General features: G+C 37.2%; 1 protein-coding gene across 3 annotated transcripts in view; it reads left to right on the top strand.

Moving 5' to 3' along the window:
- The window catches only part of chl1a (cell adhesion molecule L1-like a), a 71,240-nt gene that overhangs the window by 10,477 nt on the left and 38,353 nt on the right, over positions 1–22,410 (top strand). For all 3 annotated transcript variants that reach the window (XM_015028622.1, XM_015028620.1, XM_015028621.1), the window contains exons 2-5: positions 18,985–19,141; positions 19,603–19,711; positions 19,805–19,992; positions 20,089–20,211. In XM_015028622.1, coding sequence (XP_014884108.1) covers positions 19,060–19,141; positions 19,603–19,711; positions 19,805–19,992; positions 20,089–20,211 — 502 coding nt within the window. In that variant the 5' untranslated portion in view covers positions 18,985–19,059. The remainder of the gene's footprint in view (positions 1–18,984; positions 19,142–19,602; positions 19,712–19,804; positions 19,993–20,088; positions 20,212–22,410) is intronic.

Genomic DNA, 22,410 nt, shown 5'->3' on the forward strand with positions numbered 1-22,410 from the left:
TTTTATTAGGAAATCCCAGTTGGAAAAAAAGTTAAATAAAAAAAAGAAAAACCCAAAAAAAAAAAAAAAAAGCTAAGAAAATCAGAGAAAACAGTCAGCTGCCTCGTGTGAACATTGCTCATCACTGCATCGCTGAGATTCTTAAATTAATCTCATGTAAAGGTTTAAATCCTAGCAAATTTTGAATTATACGCTGTGTTTTAAATGTAAAATCACTGACAAATCACAGCAAATGATGTGCTTGTTAAGCTGAATGCAGGGGAGCTTTTAAGTGGATGGCGAGGGCTCCAAATTATCTCTTGCTCCCTGCAGAGAAGAAGGAGTAAGTGTTTGGTTTTCTCTGAGATGCACAATAATCGCATATTTTGCATATCAGTGGTCGGAGAGAAAGCCTTCATGTGGATTAGCCATTTAAATGCTATTTAGCATGATAATCTGACAGTATTACATGCATGAATTAGTTAAACACTCTTTGTACTCTGCAATCTGGCCTTGAGAATGAATGCTACCACTGTCAGAAACATTACAACTGAATTCTGCCTGTAATAACACCTTAACTTTCAGCACCAAATGGGTCCATGAGGACGGAGTAGGTTAATTTTGTTTAATCTTTATATGTTAGATTCCATATGCAGCTTTATTCTTATCCATGAGGCTCTGATGAAATTATATTGGTCAAACACTGACACATCTGATTATTATTTAAGAGGGCAGGGGGTAATCAAGAGAGGGTACTAAACTTCTTCCACTTCCAAATAACACAGACCACTTTGCACAATCGGGCTTTGAATGTCTAAAGACAAATCATTTTACTTCATTGCTAAGTTTCTGTCCTGATATGCACCGATGTGTTACATTGTGTTACAGTCATGTTGAATCATCTAAATGTACTGCAGAGGTCCTTTTAAATAAGTTCTCAAAGCAAATCAAAGTGACCTGTAGATATCAAAATCAGTGTTGCAGCAAAGATTGTCAAAATTTCTGGAAGAGGGAATACAATTTTCTGATCTTATGTAGTATGTTGGCCTTTAATCATATTCCGTTTAGTTATTTAAGTAGTTGTCTTTATAAAGCATTGTTCAGGGAAAAAAAAATATAAAATTGGCAGCTCAGACCTCAAAGAAAACCTGAAACCAATCTTTCTGGCACTTCTCTCATTTGTTTATGTGTGACGTTGATTGAAATGTAAAACAGTTCTTATCAGGCAACTCCCAGTTTGGATTCTGGCCTTAAAAAGACATCCAGCATCTTACGCAGAAGATGCCACGAGAAGATGACCATGAAAGAGAAACTAAAGCTCGGATGTGTGTATTTGTCTGGAGAATTTATTGCTGCACTCTAAGGACAGTCAGTCCACATTTGGAATGCCTGGGAAATATTTACTGCAGTCACTGACACACAGGAACTCGCAAGTCCTCAACACCGTGTTTTAAAATAGAGGCACCACTCTATTTTAATCAAAAAACTGATTGCCTCCAATCTCGGCTGCCTTTTAAAACACTTGTTGGTATATTTGCTAGCTTCAGTGTTTCACCCTGTTGAGGGGATGAAGGCTTCTGCTCTGAGAAAAACTTTCCAGTTAACTCTGCCAGGTTAGATACCAGGATTCTGGTTACCATGGAGCCTGACTTTTTGTTCTTTCAGACCCAGTTCTTCCTAACTACGAAGAGCAAAGGTCGTGACCACTCTGGGCGACAAATGTTTTGAGGAATCAGCGCCTCACGCAGGAGGCACAAATAATGGAATCCTGTCTGAGTTGGGTGATGCAGTTTAACTGCGGTCACCTATGCTGGCCCAAACTCCTCTTTACTCCCCACATGTGCTTAATTTTCTGGAACGTTTGAGCAGGTTTGACGGTCAGTAGACTGCATTCCTCCTGGAGAGTGAGGATCATAGTTTGTTGCCGCTGAAAATGCTCTTCCCCCAACATTCATCTCGACTCTTGCTTTTGAACAGTGCCCTCACTGTTAGGACTCGGGACAAACACTCGTATTGAGTCAGAGATACAGAAATAAGTTGTGACATCTGTGATCTATCAACCTGTTTACTGTGACAGCATGTCCCTTCTACTAGATTTGGAAGTAAACATCCTCTCTATATGTGGGCACCTCCTGTTAATTCGTCAATGACTCAGTGAACATTTACTTTGCTGTGTCAAACAATGAAAACAGAACATAGCAGTTCCAGATGTTCGATGAAAGCTTATGATAGGTTTCTCTGTTGAAGAGAAGATAAGGACATTGCTATGATGCACAGTCTTGTTCCTACATGTTCCTTCTTGTTGGGATTATAACGGCACTTGCTGTTCCCACAACTGATAAAGGCATAAAACTGGCTCCTTTGTCTCGTCAGAGTTTCCCTCCTGACATGATTAATCTCCAAAATACAGCACCATGCAAAAGTATTCATCCCTGTAGAAGTTATTTACTCTTGGTGAATTTAAAAATACCTATTTGGACTTTATGTAATGCAAAATTGTGAAATAGAAGGAAAATAATACATGGTTTTCAGATTAAAAATTGAAAGCTGTTGACTGCATTTGTATTCAGCTTCCATGTGAAGGCCACTGAGGTTTGCTAGAAAACATTACTGAACAAAGTTTATGAAGAGCAGAACCCAGACTAAAATGGCCAGGGACAAACGTGGAGAAGTTAAAGCAAAGTTTGATTTGAAAACATTATCCCAATTCTCAAGCACTGTTAAAGCCATCCAAAATGAATATTTCAAAGATGCAAACCATCGGCCCACCTGACCTGACAGGAATGGCAAAGAGAGCTTGGCGAAATCTCTTGACGGAAGGAAGCTTCAAAAGTCCCAAATGCAGTTACTAACCATGAAGGGGGCACAGCGAATATGAGGAAGAATGAAAGACTGCTGTTGAGTATGGGTGGGTTTTGTGTGAACAAAAAGAATACATATAGGAAAGAACTAATTAGCTACTGATGAACATAGTGGAGGACCTATGAGACTATGGATTAGTTCTCTTTAAAAGTCCCGGGGGATGTTCTTAGATCATGTGATATAATAATTTCTATGAAACAGCAGGATATATATATATATATATATATATATATATATATATACACACACACACACACACATATGATGGATATGGGGTGTAGGATAGCTGGGAAAGATATGGCAATGAAAACAGAAATGGTTCAACAGACAAAATCAATATTTGTCTCTTTTACAGGATATAAATTCTATACAAGAAAAAAATCGTTGAAGGATCTGAAGATAATCATGAGTGCTTTGACTGTGTGACATGAGTCCTACAAATCTTGTCTAACATGAAAATGTTATACAGTATATCCAGATGGTGTTGTTGTTTATGATTATAATGTTTCTCCTCACAAAGTTGTGGGCATTACAATTTTGGCACACTGTTCAGGGGATTAGGGTTGACACCAGCACTCATAATTTTGCTCACCTACTGCTGGTATTCTGGACTACGTGTTCTAAAATCAGGTCTACTGGAATTTGATTCATGTGCTAATGAGTTGCATTCCCATGGATTTCTCTCTCCTGCACCACAGATATCACCCCACCCATTCAAACTCTGCTCCCCTGCTTTTTGACTCTTTTTAGTTTTCTCCCCCTTTATTCTTTGTATCAGTCGCTCTGCCCTTGTTTGCCACAGGACGGTAGCAATGTTGCCCTCTGAGAAATTATTGATATGCAGCAGGACATGCACTGCATCTGGAAAGAAAAAATCAGATTGCATCTTTTTCAAAATCTGATTTAAATGAATATAAAGAAAGTCGATAACTATTTGAGATAAACATGATCTGGGTGACTTGTTCCTTGGCTTGTTGTTTAGCTAATCCAGATAAGAAAAAAAGTTAAATATCTTTCCTTTGCTGCCTGCTGCATATTAAGACATTTTCCTTAATCATGTAATAATCATGCAAAATTATTCTGAGAGCATCAGATTTGTATTGTTTTAAAGATATAACTCAATAATTTGACAACTTAAAATACTTTTTAGTGGCATCCCTAGTCTAACTCAACACAGCTGTGAATCTCGCTTTTTGCCTGGATCTACATGAATAGTAAACAAAACATTTCCTTAATAGAACCAGACTTCCTCATTATCTATAAAAGTCATAAGTAAAGAAAAACAAATTATCTGATTACTTGATTTTAAATTGTTGTCATATGAACAGGTAGATATGTAGATGAATACAGTTGCAAACTATAAAATATAAATAAGTTTTTACCAGAACAGTTTCACCAAGATTTCTGTAAACTTTGAGAGCAATGGCGCTGAAGAGTGGCTTATGAGTTTAAAAATCTCAGTGAAGGCAAGCTCCAATATTGATCTAAAAATCAATATTGAACTCATATTTCTATGCTTCCCAGACACACCTTTTGGTATGTCAGCTGCTCATTCACATTGTGATTCTCCGGTTCCACCCCATCTGAAAGGTACTCTACTGGAATGAGATCTTATGACTGAACTCAATATCATGTTCATAATTTGAGGTTTTGACATGGTGCATTGCTGTATTAGAAGCTACCATTAAAAGATGGGTGCACTTTGAGCATAATGAGATGGACATGGTCGACAACATTAGTTATTACAACAACAATCCTTTATTACTGAGGGACCCAAAGTGTTCAGACTTCATTATCCACATCAGCAGCAGCCTGAACTGCTGGTTCAAGACAAGATGGGTCCATCCTCTGATGTTGTTTATGCCAAATTCTGACCATACCATCTGAATGTTGCTGCAGAAATCGACTTGTCAGACCAGGAAATGCTTTTCCTGTTTGTTGTAGGCTAACTTGTTAAGCCTTTGTGAATTGGAGCTATTATTAGCTGACACGAGTTGCACCTGACCTGTTGTGCTGCTGTTGTGGTTGTGTAGCCCATGTTTTGTGTTTAGCGGTGACGTTCCGCAGAACTTTGTTTCAACAACTGTTTATTTTAGCCACTGATGCCTTTTTGTCACGTCAGATTAATCTGGCCATTACCCTCTGACCTCTGACGCCAACAAGTCAATGGAAGTTTCTAAAATACTCTCAACAGGCTCATCTGGCACCAGCAATCATTCCCGTTACAAGATACTTTTCTTTTCTTCCCCCTTTAATTGCTTATGGACTTCAGTAAGTCATCTTCACCATGTGTAAATAGCTAATTTCAATGAGTTGCTGCCATGTGATCGGCAGAGTCATTATTTATGTTAACAAGTAATTGAACTGTAGACGGTGTCTGTGGATTTTGTTTTATCCCTGAAAGAAAGTTCTGTGCGTCTCTAAATGTAGAGACTTTATGTCTTGAGCACATAAAGCCTGCAGAGCAGAATAGTCCAGGCCAATCTGTTTTATCTTTTGAGCATTTAATCTTTTTTTTCCCGGTTAACGGCTAATTCAGAGTATACATGACAGAATGAACTTTCTTGCAACACCGAGTTTCATCGGATTTTTTAGCCCGTGGACATAAAAGCTCGGATCGTTTTAGCTGAAGTGTCGATCACAAGCTGACGCCACTGGCTATACTTTGAAATTACTCTCTTGTGGATGTTTTTGTTTCATTGGACTTATCAGAAAGAACATGTGAAATGGGGCACAGTTATTGGCTTAGTTGAAAGTGGTGCAACAGCAATCAATAAATATAAAAACATTTTGGGGCTTGAATTTCTTCTGAACTTGATTTCCAGCAGTGCTGTTAACAACAGGCTTTTATTTAGGAGAATATTGATCCATGAATTGCTTCGTGGAATGTCATCAGAATTACCTCAATCTGAAATTCCTTTGTTGATTCTTGTATTAATTGTACTTGGTTTTGTTTCAATACGAAATGCTTTGAAACACCGGAACAAAGATTAAAATGGTATTTTAAAAAACTGAATAACTACCTTTAAGTCCTCTCCTGATTGCACATCTAAGAAGTGTGGAAAAAGGCTTATATATTTGCATTTCAGGCTACACAATCACAATCAGGTTGTAAATTAATCCTTAGCACACAAAAAGAGGCAAAACAAGCCAGAGGAAGACAAATAGGGTAATTTATTGAAAATTACATTTCAAATTCAACAGGACATTCATCAGCTGGTAAACACATTTAGAAGGGAATAGTGAGTTGCCCTATAGTTTGAGATTAATCACTTCCAAATTTAGGTTACTTGTGCGTGATGTGAGTGTTTCTAATAGGCTGGTAGAAATTCATTGTGATGAAGATGGTTTTCCAAAGGCCATAAATGTTTTGGAACTGATCCCCATTTTCATAAATCCCCCATCCCCGAGCAATTTTATTATCTAGATCAAAATTTGAAGGGCATCATTGACCTGGAAGAAGTCTTTATCAGATCCTTGTTGTGAACTTTTGTGGTGTCCTGTTGAAAGATCCAGTTATCGCAGCACAGACGAGGGCCCTCAGTCAAGAGAAATGCCCTCTACAACATTTTTTTACATATTCAACTCTGATTTGGCTCCTCCTGTGAAACTTCATTGTTCTGTAGAAACAACAAGGTCCGAACAGCACTGCTGAAGGTCTGTGCCCTCATGTAGGACTACGTTACTGACCGAGGAAGATTCGGTTTATGAGCAATCTGCAGTTAGCACATGTTGGATGCACACAGTCTCTCACAAGCATGATGGCACATCCTCCACTGAGCCATGTAGAAAACATCTTCAGTGTAACCTCCTGATCTTCGTAGTAACACTGGGAAGATTGCATTCAACGTCAGGAGAGTTGAAACATTGTGAGGCTTTTCTTGTAGAACTTAATCTTGACAGGTTCAAAGACAAAAAGCCTTTGTGCCTGTGCCATCAGGGGGTTATGACCAGTGGGAATATCATAATATGAAAGTCTGATTTATATACAGATGTAGCATTTTTAAAGTTGTCATCATCTTTTTTTAATCAGCTGGTTGGAGTCCACCAACTCAAATATTCACAAAAATGCTAATACAATTGCATTTTTTGGTCTGGTCAGGACTGAATGCAAAGTAAAGACAGTCATGAAACTACTCATCAACAAACCATTAAAATATTAGTAAATAGCTGTCTCTACATTCAATCTGTATTTCTTGAAATTAAAAACTATTGAACAACTTTTCATATTTATGGTATTTGCCACTATCCAGATAAAAATTGTTTTGATTTGATTGATAAAATAATATTTATCCACAATACTGGTCTCTTGAAAGTTATCCTTCTGTACATGGCATGCTGGATTTGCCCCACGGGTCTTGAGTTTAACATGTGTGGTATACAGCAAACTTGACAGAGAGCACATGGAGACCAACCTAGACCTTACCGAAGGTTTGGATTGTGTAATTCCATGCTGTCGTCCATGCATGCTGCTGTTTTTCATGTCTAAGTTTTGTTTTGTTAGACTGTTCAGATTTCATGTTGTTTTTGTGTTGGTGCCGTGAGCGTGGGAGACAGGCTGGAGACAGATGTTTGTACTTTCTGATTTGCCCAGGTGCTAGAAATAAAGTTAGTTTGAGAAATGTTTTTCATTTTATTTTATTTTCAGTCAAATGATCAAATTCTACCGCATACCAGGGTTGGACTGGGAAAAAAAATAGACCAGAGTATTTTGACCTGACAACATTAATCTACTAAACTATTTTAAAAAGAGTAAAAAAGCATAATTCAGATATTGAAGTTATGTTGACTGATTTGAATAGTGCAACAGCCTTTGGATCTAGAAAATGTGTAACTTAATGAACACGATCTCTCAAGCAAAATATTTTATCCTATCAAATTCACTATTCTGTCTTAAATTTAAATTGGCATAAACAAGCCAATTGTGTGCATTTGTTTCAATGCATATTTTGTCAGCGCTCTGAAGAAGATGATAATCCTGTCTCAGTTTTTTTGACAATGCCTCAGTTGTTATTCCCTTTCACTGTTGTATAAGAGGTAAAAATCTTTAGAAATGGAAAGAAAACCTAAAAGCAACTCCCAGAACAGTATAACAACAGTGTTAGTATCGACTGTTTTACTTATTCTGACTCCAGCAGTACCTTAGTGTGAGAAATTGAGTTACTCTGCTTGGGAATTGCTCCAGGGCAGGTTGCATCTCTGGTTTACAATAAACAGGCTTTCCCTGATACTTGGCTTAGAATGTAAGACCAACCACATTGCTACCTATCTGCCTTTTTTGTACTTGTGCCAAAACATGACATAATTATGACTTGTAACTTATTTTTTATGAGGCACGCCTCTTGACTTGTTAGAAGTTGTCGAGTGAGTCATTTGCATGTGGATCGATTCGATCTAATAACATTTTATCCCTTTTTTATACACTAAGATCCAAACTTCCAACCGAATGCAGTAAAGCCACTAGAACGCTCTTTAATGGACCCTTTCAATTTGGCACCCAGGCAGGAACAATTTTGTTAATTCATGGTGTTCCAAATATGCAAATGCAGAAAGGCACTGACACTTTCACAGGGTTCCCCCTTTCAGGAGCCTGTGTCAGACAGCAGTGATGCTGCTGCACTCACAAGGTTCAACTCTATGCTTGTTGTTCCAGGAGTTACTTAGGTACTTACCTAAGCAATACGTTTCCATTCGGGCCACAAGCTCTTAACCATGATGTTACTTGAACAAAGGCTTAAAATTCAGGTAATATAAAAGAGTCACTTTGTCTTTGGCTCGATTCGAAACTGGCCAAAACGTTAGGTATTGGTTGTTTGCTGTGGACTCAGGCTTCAGATTTCAGATTTATTAATGGCTGTTCTATGAAACCTGAATCATTAGCAGTAGGGGGTCACCGCCTTGTTAGTTAACACATTTTTTCCTCTGACTACATGCTTTGTTCTCTTGGGGTTTCCGTTCTGTGCTGTGTAGATCATTTAGGACTGGATATGTCCGTAGTCCTTTATTCATCAGACTTATGTGATTGCTGTTTGGAAAAAATCTTACTGCTACTTAGTGATGAAGAAACTGAAAGACAAGGTTATTGGTGCAGCAGATTAAAACATTGTTTTAACCTAATTTAAAATAATTCAAAGCTGTCTGTGGATCACCTTATAATTCCAGTTTACAGGATTAATTTAGCATTTAAAAAAGAAAGTGAGTTTCTATTGTTCAAACCTGGTGATGACTCTGCCCACTGTCTCATTGTTTCTGCTTTAATCTATAATGTAAAGTGAGTTCTTTTACAAGTTCAATCATTTCTTTTAACTGTTGAACTTCTGTTATTTGCTCTATTAAAACCTCGTTCAAAATGTTACTATATTTCAAGAAATCTTTGAGAATCAAATGCCACTAGTTAAATGCCAGTGAAGCAAGACTGGATTGATAAGTGACTTTAATGGTTTTGTAGAAACGGAAAGCTAAATTGCTTTCACTGGCTTGTAAACTTGGGAGTATTTCTGGATTATGTGCAACAACTTTAAAAGTCATGCATATGGGACCCAACTCTGCTCTCAAAATCTTTTCATCCAGGCAAACAGAAGTTAAGTCAGAAAGATTACTTTTTATCCTTTGCTTGTTCTGACTGCAGGTAAACGCAATGTTTGTCTTGGGAAAATTACACAAAAATTTCAATTTAGACATCCAGAAACTGTGCATTTGAACATTTGATGGGGACAGTGAGAGATAATCAATAGAAAAGTCAGACTGATGCACACAAGTCCAGTCATGTTTGATCCCAGAAACAAGGAATTTGACTTAAAGGTGCCAAGTACTGAGAAAACGATACTACACACAATGTAGGTCCCTGTGATAACTTCTGGCTAATGAAAACAGACTTTTACAAACACTGGATAAAACATGAAGATAAATTCTTTTTTCAATTTAAAGTTTCAGTTAATGTGCAAAAATATGTTTTACCAGAGGAGAAGCATCACCTTCGCTCTCAACTTTGTGAAGGATTTTTCTCTTATTACTTTTTAGACTACAAAGGTGTGTGTTGTATTCGATGCTATTAAAAAAGGAAGGTATGTAACAAAATCCAGGAAGCGGCTTAGGGGATGCCTTCTTCTTAGAAAATATGCACTGCAGAAACCACAGGATTGGAAAATGATCAAATTATATGAGAGCAAATTGAACTAGTGCACATGGAGGATTTATTAAAGAGACGGGTTTGTATGCCGTTAAAAGTATCTCCTCTCTTCTCTGGCTTTTTCAAACTTTGCTAATAAAAGGGACTCTTTCTATGGAAATGGCAATGTTGAGATAAAACGGATAGAATATGTTGGCCATTTTACAAACTCTATTAAAATACCACTTCAGGCCTTCAAGATGATCTCATAAACTAATTACCAGCGTAGCTCAGACCAGACTGCGATGTTTCTCTTGTTTGCTTCTTTGCAGAAGTGAAGAACAAATATGTCGGTTGTGGAAAGAGTGACGAGATCCTCTCATAGCTCCAGCGTGTGATGGGAGGAAGCCTATCTTTGAATCTTTTCTGTGCTGTTGACCACAGGGAACTGATTTAGCTCCTGAATAACACTCTTTGTCACTCCAGAACTGCAAGGGACATATTTCCATGGCGATTTACGTTGTTGTTTTGAAATCCATGTTAATGAGAGGTCTTGAATTATTTGCCACAACTATTTTCTTTATATTCACTGTAAAAGCTCTGCATTTCCTTACAGGAGTTTAGTATTTACAAAAGACAGAAGGAGTAGTAGTTAAATGAAATGTGCATGAGTGAAATACCAAACCTTTGACTGAGGAATCTGTGGTTGTCATAGCGTGTTATGTATTTGCGTGCAAGGCCAGCTCCTTTTCAGGAGGAAGCTCTCTACATGTCACTCCACTAATCACAGTGTTCCAGCGCAGGAAGCATTTAAACCCCGGCTGAGTGAACGTTGATGAGACACACACACACACACACACAAACCGATACACACCTAAAGCACACTGAGAAAGCCATTCATTATAAACATTGAAGGAGTGATTCTGCATAAAACTAACCAGTAATCATTTAAAAATCTGTGTGCTTGTTAAATTGGATTGCCAGGGGAGAATGATCAGGGTTAAGGAGGACGAATCGGAGTAGCATTTCAGAAATGATGAACGTTTAGTAAAACGAGCACAAGGAGCCCCTAAAAACAAGTATATGTCATGTTTTACATGCCGACGTAAGTTTTAAGATGTTTTTGTTGAACTGTGTTTATGTTGTGGAATATGAACTATGTTCATTTGCTTCAAACCTGTCGTGCCTGTCAACACTGCAGATGTGCTATGCTACTGTTTCTTTTTTATTATACTGGAAACGCAGGTTTGCTAAGCTTGTGTTTGATGTGTCAGAGAGTTGTTTGGGCAAACTCCAGGCATGCACTGTTAGCGTTTTTCCTAAGAACATAGAGTGCTGAAATACAAATAAGCTGCATGTTAGGGCACTGTCAGTTTTGGAAGAGGTTAAGGAAGGAGTGTTGTTTAAAGTGAAGTCTGGCTTAAACAGCTAAGGCCTTATGACATGTCACTAATGCTTGTGTAGCCGTTTTTATTTGTCAGGACATTTTTCCTTTGAATCCAGATTTCTCTCTGACTCGTAGTTAGCTCCATACATATGAAAACCAGCCAATAGACCAGAAATTGAAATTTATCATTTTTTTAAAATCTTGATTATCTAAGATCAAGATTCACATATCAGATAATCAAAAACTGATTTTAATCTTATTTATTTTAAGCATCAAAACCAAAGAACAGAAAAACAAATTGAAGAAATAGTTTGGACAAAATTGGCATCCATTGGAGAGCTCTAAGGCCAAAATGAATGTGGCCAAAAGAAACAAGATGATTTCCCACAGAACATCTTGATGACCCCAAAGACGTTTGAAAATAAATTATATGGACTAATGAGACAAAACTGGAACTTCCTGGAACTTGTGTTTCCAGTTGTATCTAATGTACAACTAACACTGCAGTTCAGAAAAAGAAAATCCGAAATATGTAGTCAGACATGGTGGAGGTAGAGTGATGATTTGGACTTCTTTACTGGTTCAGCATTAGATGACCTGCCATGATTGATAGAACAATGATTTCTGCTTTCCATCTGCAAAGTCCCAGCCATAAATTTCACTCTGTTTTATATATTCAGATAAATTTACTTGTCGATCTTTTAGGTTAAGCTTTTCCCTCCTTTTTTTGTTCTCCCGATTTCTGTCATTACTACTGTACTTGTCCTTAGCGAGCTTTAATTGAAGAGAGAAACAAAATACCCTTTTGTCATTTGTTTCTATTGTCTTGTGGGAAATATTTGAGGCCTATGAAGCTGGGACAGAAATACCACATGACAAAGATTTGGAGGAGGGGCAACTCTGTTGCACAAAAGACATATGCCTCTCATTTCTTTTACAAGCGTCCCTTATGTACTGGTTTGGACATTGTTTTGTGTCATTATGTAACAGTTTCCATGTTGCCAGTTCACTGAGTCATTTGTACTGAAGCATATATTAACATTTTCAGATTCAGTGTCTTGAAATGTTATTGATTTGTTCCAAAAACAAATTCTGATCTAGAAAGGGTTGTGTGCATTTGACCTAAATTTGCCAGTCTTTTTTTGTGAAACAGCTTTAGTTCATTCAGCTTAGATGGAGAGTGTCTGTAAACAGCAACTTTCAAGTCTTGCTGCAGATTTCCATTTGCACCTAGATCTGAACTTTGATTAGACCATTCCACTTATGACTATGCTTTGATTTATAGCTCTGGCTGCATGTTCAGGGTTGTTGTGCTGTTGTTGTTACTTCTGAAGGTTCTGCATTATTTTCAGTGAGTGAGAAGAAAGAGGATTACAAATTCACACCACACTTTTTAGATTTATGTTTGTAAAATGGTTTTGGAAAGCATGTACCATTTTTCTTCCATTTCACAAAATACATAAAAGTTTGTGATGTATAGTGAGAAAATGCAAAAAAAAAAAAAAAATCAAAGCATTCTAAATATTTTTGAGGCATTATAATTCAGCTAATTTCATTTCTTTTTAAGTAAGCTGAATAATGCTGAACAGCCCATTAAGATAAGTCCTTTATTTCCATGTAGAGCAGGAACCTCAGGTGTATCACTCAATATTTATTTCGATGCCTTGTGTGAAGAGTTGTACTCAAAGATGTCTGTTGTATCTGAATAAGCAAGGCCATGGTACTGCCAGCTGTTAAGAGGGCCTCAGTTCCTGTGGTGTTATTTAATGACACTTAGATGTGTTTTGAATTTCTGAAACATCATATTGATGTTTACAAAAGATTTACATTTAGACCAAAGAACAGCATAGACAATTGAGACATATTTTCAAGGACAAAAAACCTGTGGTGTACTGATTCAGGTACGCTGTCTTACTTCATATGTACTGATAGTAAATTAGAATTTATGTCCTGACGAGTTTCATTTGTCAGAATAAAACCACCTTGAAAGCTTTTAGTTAATGTGCATCTACATTTGAGTCTAAGCTTTAAAGTTCTTTTTCCTGAGCTTATACAAACCACGCTTCATTAGACATAAACTAGGTCTGTGTGATGCGGTGAAAAAGGTCTTAAATGAAGTGTGTAATTATGTCCAGACTTTCCTTTAGCGGTTACACAGAGTTTAGTCTGGGCTGCAGAAAAGGCCGGAAATATTTTTCATCTAGACTTGCAGGTCTAAATTTATAACATGTCAAATGATGCTGCATTTTTACCATGAAAAATGTAAGCCCTTACATGGGAATGTGTATTAGTGAATTTATATATTTATGGTTACAAATGCCTTCCTTCTAAATTTGCTCACCAATCTTAAAGTTCACACATTAATCGTATTTATCTTGTATGATGCAGCATATTAAGCAGTTTATGGCTGCTAATGAAATTTTGCCAGGACATTGTCAATGAGCTATAAACAAGTGTTCACTTTAATTTGTTCACTGATTTGAAAATCAGGCCTTCATTGTGAAGGGGACATTAGCAGCCCTGACAAAAGTTGACTCTCAATCAAAAGACAGACTGATCCAGAATGGAGAGCTTTTAACTGTGTATACCTCTAAGTAAAGTCTGTACCATTGCTATAGCAGTGTGCACATTACCAATGTTGCAATCGATTGTTTGGAAGGCAATATTGCAGTTATTTCCAGTTGCGAATAAACACTTTGCATGCCAATAACAGAGTCGGTCTATTGATGGAGTCTCAGTGTGCACAGCTGATATGGATGATGGTACTAAAAATGCAGCATGTCACAGTTGGAAGCCTTAATAAAGTAGAAGAGCAATTCAAATGTTGTGCAGCCCTACTCTGGACAGCCCTACCTTGTTTTTTTATTACAAAATTTAAAGGTAAAGTGGCTCTGTTAGTGGATAACACCCAGCTGTTATCAGCAATTACGGCTTAAATTATTATTATTAGAGAAAATACACAGTTAGTAGTGTGTGGGTGAATGCTCAGTTTGTACACTGGTTTGTCCTGTTTGTTTGGTTTAACATTACCCAGCAAGGGGCTACAGCCTTGATACACAAATTTGAAAATATAATTTGACAGCAGTTTTTTCCTACAAGATAAATATTTACACCAAGATGAGACAAGGTTTTTTGTATGCTATGTCATAAATAAAAATGAAACGTACTTGGATATAGAAAATTTAATGCATTGATTTATGACTTAAGCAATGCAAAAGGAAAAAAAAATCCTACTTTAGTAATGTCTTCATTTGATTTAACAAATTATTTTGTACAAGTTGCACTTGTAAAAATAACTGATCTACCTGGTTGTCCAATTTCAATGCTTTATATTGTATTGTCTGGTATTATGTCTCTTGGGGGACTTTACGTAAAACCACAGATATAAATTGTTTGGAAATGCTTGAAAAGAGACGCTGATGAAAACTAAATTGGTTTTCTAGAGATAAAAAGCCACACTTAAATGTAAATAACATTTATAAAAAATATTAAGAGGAAGAAAAGACTTGATTTGTATCCATAGCATTGAGTCTCTCTCTGAAAGTTTTCCCCAATGTTCCATCTATCAACACGCCTAAACTGATGCATGGAAATTAAAGCACAAAAGATGTTGGGCTCAGTAGTACCAGATGACTTTGCCCTCTTGTCAATTGGACTGTAAGACTCATTGCATTAAAATCACTGGGAACAAGCTGAGTTAAAATGGGCTTTCATGATTTGCGGAGGGGATATTGGAAGGATCTAGGAAATCAAGAGAAAGAATGAGACAGAGAGCATAAGGCATGCCTGTACTTCCTTTACACTCGTTTTTTAAACGCCATCCAAGCATCCCCCCCGCTGTGCAGCCTTAGTCCCGGTCATTGTCGCGGGATTTGAGAGCTTCTCTGCCAAGTGAGAGGCTTTGGCGACATATGTCACTTCAGTGACTCTCCTGTCGCTTCTTTAGCAGCCTGAGTAGAATGGTGGGGAGTGAGGCGTGTCTATGCAGCAGGAGAGGAGCAGTGTGAGGTGAAAGAGGAAAGACAAGTCAGAGATGTTTGTTCAAACAGACAGAGAGTGAAAGAGTTGCTTGAGTGAACTACTCATTGTTTTTTTTACTCTTATATGGACATGTTTGCCTCAGGCCCCTGGCAAAGGTGGAAGATGTAAAATGATTCAAGAACTGTGAGTATCGGTTACTTTGAGAAAACTTTGATTTTTCTGTTGAAAGGATGTTTCCTCCCAGTGAACTTGAGCAGATTCACATGTAAGACTGTGACTGCTTGAATTTGGAATGTGTGCTGAAGTTGTGTCTGTCCTCAACTGAGACTTATCGGAGGGAAGAAAGGAGGTGTGGGGTTCACTGTGTACAGCATGTGTTTGCTTGGATTAGCCGTGTAGTACTGACACCCTTCATGCCTTTGGCCGACTAATGGCTTAGGTAATACAATCCCTGCGGATTTGTGACTGTGATCTGCCATGTGTTCAGGTAATGGATCCCTTGGCTCCAAAAACAAATGCTTTGTTATGTGTTTACATAGGCACCCCACGCTGCTCTGCACTCCAAGGATTTATTCTTTTAAAATGAATGGTGTTGGGTTTGTTTGGCTTACATTTGAAGAGGCTGGTTTGCAGGTCTAGTAATTTGCCTTCTTCACAATGTTCTTTGATTGTGCAGCAGTAAATTAGTAGATTTGCTGCTGGTGAATAAAACTGCCTTGGGGTTGTTGCTGTGTTGTGAACATCAGCAGAAGACAACACTTTTCATGTCTCTTAAGGGCTGTGGGGCTCCTAACTCACAAGGGCTTTGCAGACATTGCAGGTCTGATCTAGTCTGCTTGATTTGATCTAAATCGGAACTCACTGCCTCTATCGTTTCTCTCATGCCTGTGCAGTACTTCCAGAGTGTCAGAGGCAATGTCCATCCAAAATCTTTTACTTATATATTTAAACCAAGACAAAATGTTAGAGACTAGCATGGTAGCACTGCAGGTGTTTTTGGCTCATAATGCATGTTATGAACCAAACATAATGTAGACTTTAACTCTTTCTGGATTTCTAGAAAGTTGCCAACATGTAGGTTGAAAAATCAAAAGCATAAAACAAAGTAACTTTCCTACACTCTGATCAGGTATCCCTTTATCTGCTCTAAGCTCAGATCTGTCTTGCTCTCTTGTAGCCTGAATGAACCACGGATATTTTCCAACATGTTGTAGAAGATGCAGTTTTCCTTTACACTCTTTTTTTTTTTTTACATTCCTTTACATTTCCTGACTTTATATACTCACCTTACTGATGCTAAAAATAGCTGATTTTGAATTATGTCTCTCTTCTTAGGATCCAAATTTTACTGCAACATGGACACACTTGTGTGTGATCAGAAAAGTTTAGATTTTTTTAGGTTTTTGGTCACCTGCTAAGGCTGATCAAGTTCTTCTAACCAGCTCTTTTCTCAATGCATATACACTCCACAAAATCTTTTAAATACTGCAGCAAATTTTTTTGTCTTCTAATTTTACCATAGCAGAGGTGCCTAAAGTGCAACTCTTATGTGTCATTCAAAGATGATACAGATTTGGCTGGCCAGCACAGCTGAGACAAAAAAAAAAGACACTGGGCCTCCAAAATTTAGAAAATCAAAGTTATTTTATTTTTAACAGAACAAGCACGCAAGACCATTCCGTTGTTTCAGATCTACAATTATTTACAGATCATAATTCTGTTTTATGTTCAGTTTGCTGTGGAGCAGGTTACAATACAAAAAACACCCAAAGGCACCTGTTCAAAAATTTTTTGACGTCACAGATTGATAGGTATGGGTTTGAGTAAAAGTATAGTTTTTGTTTTATACTCTAAACTAATTATTTTGACCAAGCTACCAATAAAAAATATAGCTGTTTATTTGCAGAAAATGATAAATTATCAACATCACAATGATGTGGGGTTTTCAGACCAACACAAATAAAACTTTCTAAGTTCAATAATGTCTGATGACAGCTTTCATGCTTTCCCAAGTCTTTCACATCTCAGTTGGATTCAGGTGATCACCAAATCCATACCTCACTAAGCAGAGAGAGGTGCACTTGTTATGAAATTGAATAGACAGTTGTATATTTCACGCATTAACCAATTTTGCATGGGTCACCTAATTGTTAAGAAAAAAGGAAGATTATGACATTGCTGTGAAATAAACACTGGACCAGATTAGATTTTATTCTAAACCACCATAGATAATCCCAAACCCCTACTGCAAATAATCCCCAATCTCTTAATTTGGTTTAATTGATACTAAATTAAAGAAGCTTAATCCCAAATCTAGTCCAAAACAATTGTGTTGTCTGTAGAGCTCGGGGTAGTTCGCAGCCGTTCTGCTGCATTACGCTGTATGACTGCTGGAGGTCCCTGCCTTTATTCTCCTGATAGTGGGATTAGCTGCAGGGTGAACCCATTTGGCACAGGCACCCCTGCCGCCACAGTCTCAGAGCTGTGAGAGCTAAGCTGTGAAACACTGAGTGACTTAGTCCAATTTATAGACTGCCATCTTGAATCTAGTGATCGTAGCAGACGACAGCTAAGCCTTTCCTTTGTGCCATTTGAGTTTACAGTAAGCATGTCATGGGGATGCCACCACCACCAGTCGGCTTAACAGTTCAAATAAATGGTTTGAACTGTTAAGTTCAAACCATTTGTGGTTTGAACTTAACCATAAATGGTTAAGTTCTCAACACAACTCCTGTGTTAAATTGTCTCAAATCAATTGACCTTATCAAAAATGTTCATCAAAATTGAACAGGCATTGTTTTGGTCAGGTTATTAAAGTGCCATTACACCAGTTTTACTTTTACATTGCAATTGATCACATATTCATTCTAGTAGGTGTCAGAAATCGACGTGTTAATTTCCACAATAGAAAAATGTACACAGCAAACGACTAAAAGTTACGCCAGCCAGTTTAAATATCTTAGCGTAATGTTCCAGCAATTTAGCATATCTGTTAAGCAAAAAGACATGCATGTGTAATAAATACATAACACTAAAAGTGTTATCTTTTTGACTTGTACATTTATAAGAGAGGTTTTTATAAATGTATGTTAAGTGAAGTGTGATGCTCTCTATTTTCTTGGCTTAGTGAGAAAAATTATCTAACCAAAATCACTGAGAATAGATCAGCCTAAAGTAAGAGAGAAACCTGGGAGATCTACATCAAAACATGAATAGCTCTCAGGCAAATCAAATAAAGGAATAAAACCATAACCCTGGAAAAAGAAACAAACAAAAGCAACCCAGGAATAGACTAATAAAATCCAGAATTTTAGTTTTTATTTGTTGACTATGTTCACACACCAGGGTAATGTAAAAACTACTTCATTTCTTAAGTAAGAGCCTTAAGCATGGAGACAAATCATCTCTATGGAGTAACGTCTCAAGCTTAAAACACTCACCTGAAACCCAGGGTTCATTATGGCAGCAGCTCATGTTGACAGCAGCAGCATGGCGCTCCATGTGACAGATTCCACTTTGATAACAAATGTTTTTGCGTTTTAATGTTGAAACCTACAATCTCATCATATCCTAGGAGAACAAGTCTTGCACACTAATCTGTGAGCATCCCCTGATACATCACAATGCTCAACACAGGATTTCTGCTTTCCAATTTCTACCTTTGCAGGTCCACTGTGCCTTGCGAATTTCAAGTGAAAACAGCTGATCCACACATATTTCCTGATTTTCTTCATTAAGAATCATGAGGAGGCCTGGCGACCTTCTACTAGTTCTGCTTTGGAGCTTTACATCCGGAGCCAGAAGCCTTAATATACCTTTCGAAGGTAGGACTGACACAGAGCAAACTGAAATTATATTTAGTAGTTCTTGCTGACAGTCCTGTTATGTCATGTTGACTTACAACGCTTCATTGAAATGGAAGATTTCTACAATATGGCATTCCCTTTTTGATGTCGAAACACATGTGTTTACCTTTCCAGAGCAAGAATGTTAACTGCTTTTAAAAACTCTTAGCAAACAATGGAAAGGTTAAGGTAAATTGTTTATGTGGCAAAGGTTGAAGGCTTGTTTTAAAGTGACAAATACATGGCAATCAAGCATTCCTGTGCTATTTTAGGTTAGCGTTTGCTCAGATTACACAGGGTTTTTCTCTCAGCGTCACATGAAGCAGAAAGAAACAGCTGAAAACAAACAAAAACAGACAGACTAAACAAATGTGTGAGTTGCAATTTAATTCTCGCTGCTTCGATTTTAACACTTCTCCTTTTGTGTTTTTATTTTAAAGTGGAGCAACCTCCAACTATAATCAACCATACAGCAGGTCCTGTTATTGCACTTCCTTTTGACAATACACTGACTATAAGATGTGAAGCCAGGGGTAACCCACCACCAGAGTAAGTAATAGCAGTTTGCACAGATTAGGTAAATCAGAGAAGTCTTGGTAAAAACAGACTGATAGAATCTGGGTACATATTTTACTCCAACAGATACACATGGACAAAAGATGGCCAGGAGCTAAACCTGCCAAACATCCCGACAGTCAAAATAGACAACAGAAATGGGATATTCATGTTTCACAAAAAGCACTTTGGCCAGTTCAGGGGTAAATACAGATGCTTCGCTTCCAATAAGCTGGGAACTGCCATGACGGAGGAGATTGAAATCGTAGTTTCCAGTAAGTGAAGGCTACATACGAACATGAGAAAAATAACAAATTGTTACGATTGTCATAAAATCTTTTTTTTTTTTCCCCAATGTTTGTATTTATTAGCTTCACCAAAGTTCCCAAAGGAAACATTGGATACCATTGTCGTTAAGGAGGGCTATCCAATTACTCTTCACTGTAACCCCCCAGAAGGTGTGGCCCCACGTGAGATCTACTGGATGACTCAGAGTAAGCCCCATGCTCCTGTTTTATCTCATGTTGAAAACAAATTAATACTCACAAAAATATTTTTCTTTTAAGATTCAAGTTATTTAAATTTTTGTTTAGCTTCTGATGCAATGTTGGTGTGCCATGTACGTCAAATAATAACCCTGCAATTATTTTTCTAATTTGGTGAAAGTATTTTCACTAAACATTGAGATTTGCGGCAACAAACCTCAATGTTTGTTTTCACAATTTGAAATGGTAGACCAGGAGCAAATACTGTATAATTTTGAAGTGAAAGGAAAATCTGAGGAGTGTGTTGTAAAATTGTATTCAGTTCCTTTTGCCAAGACATTTTTCAACCACTTTTTGCTGCAATTATAGCTGTGATTTAAAAAAAAAAATGTTTCTACCAGCTCTGCACATTTAAAGATCAAACATTTTTAATGCTTGTAAATTAGCTCAAACTCAATAAGACAGGACGGACAGTGTCTACGAGCAGCAGTTTTCAAGTCTCATCAAGCTTTTTCAGTTTAACCCTGTTTTTGACTTTGACTCTTCTCTGTTTGGTCATAATCAAATTCCTTTTTGGCTGTGCTGCTAAATGCTGGCAGTACATGATGCTTACTCAGTTACCATGGGTATACAAGGTTTTTAGTTTGTATTTTCATGATCATCACTTATTCCAGGGTTTGAAGTTGTAAATCATTCAGTATTGCCACACTGTGAAACAAGTCTGCATATAGAAATTCAAGTTTGTGCATGTTGCAGGAGTTTCATATCTGTAGAAAACAAAGGTGTGGAAAGAACAAGTAAAATTAAATTAGTTTGGATGAAATTAGTTGTTTCATAACAATTCTGTTATGAAACATTAACTCTTTCAACTTTATTATCCTTCATTTTATTAAAAGCTTTTCAGCCAATTTGTGACCTACATCTGGAGTGTTAAACCATCTCCAACATCTGTGTAGCAAAGTATGCTGAGCATGCACAGTTTTGGGATATTATAAAATTCAAAGTCAGGCAGTCTGAGGAGCTCAAGGGGTGACGTTTGGCATCTTAAAACTAACAGTAATAAAAATGTTTAATTTCTGATGGGTCTTTTGGACTTTATACAGATGTTGGATCATTGAAATCCAACATGTTTATAAGAGAGTCATGTGAAGCTTGTTAAAACCTTCTAACGTTTGAATCAGTTGTGATCAGTTGATTTACTGGGTAAAGCATTTTAAGAACTGAATCTGAACAAACATATTTTTCAGCCTCTGCAGTCAGTTCTGTGCCATACTTTAAACTGAAAATATTCTATAGTGTGTTGTATTCTGGCTCAAACTCAATGAGAGAGTGCAGCGAGATGACGGACTCTTGTGTCCTCTTTGACTTTTGCTACTCTGCTGTATTAGTGATGTACGTGTGTAATTCTTCCAGACTAGAGACATTATTTGCATGCATATGCCTTTCAAAATAGATGCAAAACATGTGTGCTTTCACCTTTTAAAATACTGATGCACCATGAACCTGTCTATATCTTGAAGGGATTTACGGCCTGGGATCAAAGTACTTGTGGACATTGCAGTAGAGACAGCAATTCACAGTGAATGAAAATTACTGGAGCTTTTTGTCCTTTAGAAAAAAATGTTGTGGTTAGGTATTAGGCAAGTGTTTATAACCTTTGCAACGAACCTTTTAGGCTTTAATAGCTGTCTAGTTAAAAATTCACAATAAAAGCCAAACACTCTTTTTCTTTTATGGTAAGTTTTTAAAAAAATCTAATTAAATGGTTGTGGCGGTGGTGCAGGGGTAAAACGCGCAACTTATATATGGAAAATAACTATTGACATCCTCAGTTTTCTTCTTTACATCTTGAGTGACTTGTTTTGATTTTCCATAAAACCACATAGGAATGCTGTGTGGAACTGTGATTTAACTTACAGCTTACAAAACAGCTAAACAATCTGGTGGTCTTTAAAGCTCTGACTTTGAAATAAGTCAGAAAGACTTCTCTAATTATTTAGGCCTATAAGCATCTGATTCAATGTCAGATATAGAGAAATAAAGATTATGGGTAGTGAATGTAAACATCTGGTTTTAAACCCAAATAACCTTATAAAGTTGTACATCTACAAAAAATAAAAAGAAAATACTAAAAAAAAATGAGATAATTAGGGATAAAGTAGCTCGTAAGTTCAGCAGATGCCCGTCAGAAACTTCTAGCGTGATACA

This window comes from Poecilia latipinna, unplaced genomic scaffold (genome assembly GCF_001443285.1).
Source record: "Poecilia latipinna isolate Pla-1442-1.1 unplaced genomic scaffold, P_latipinna-1.0 Scaffold131, whole genome shotgun sequence".
Classification (NCBI taxonomy): Eukaryota; Metazoa; Chordata; class Actinopteri; order Cyprinodontiformes; family Poeciliidae; genus Poecilia; species Poecilia latipinna.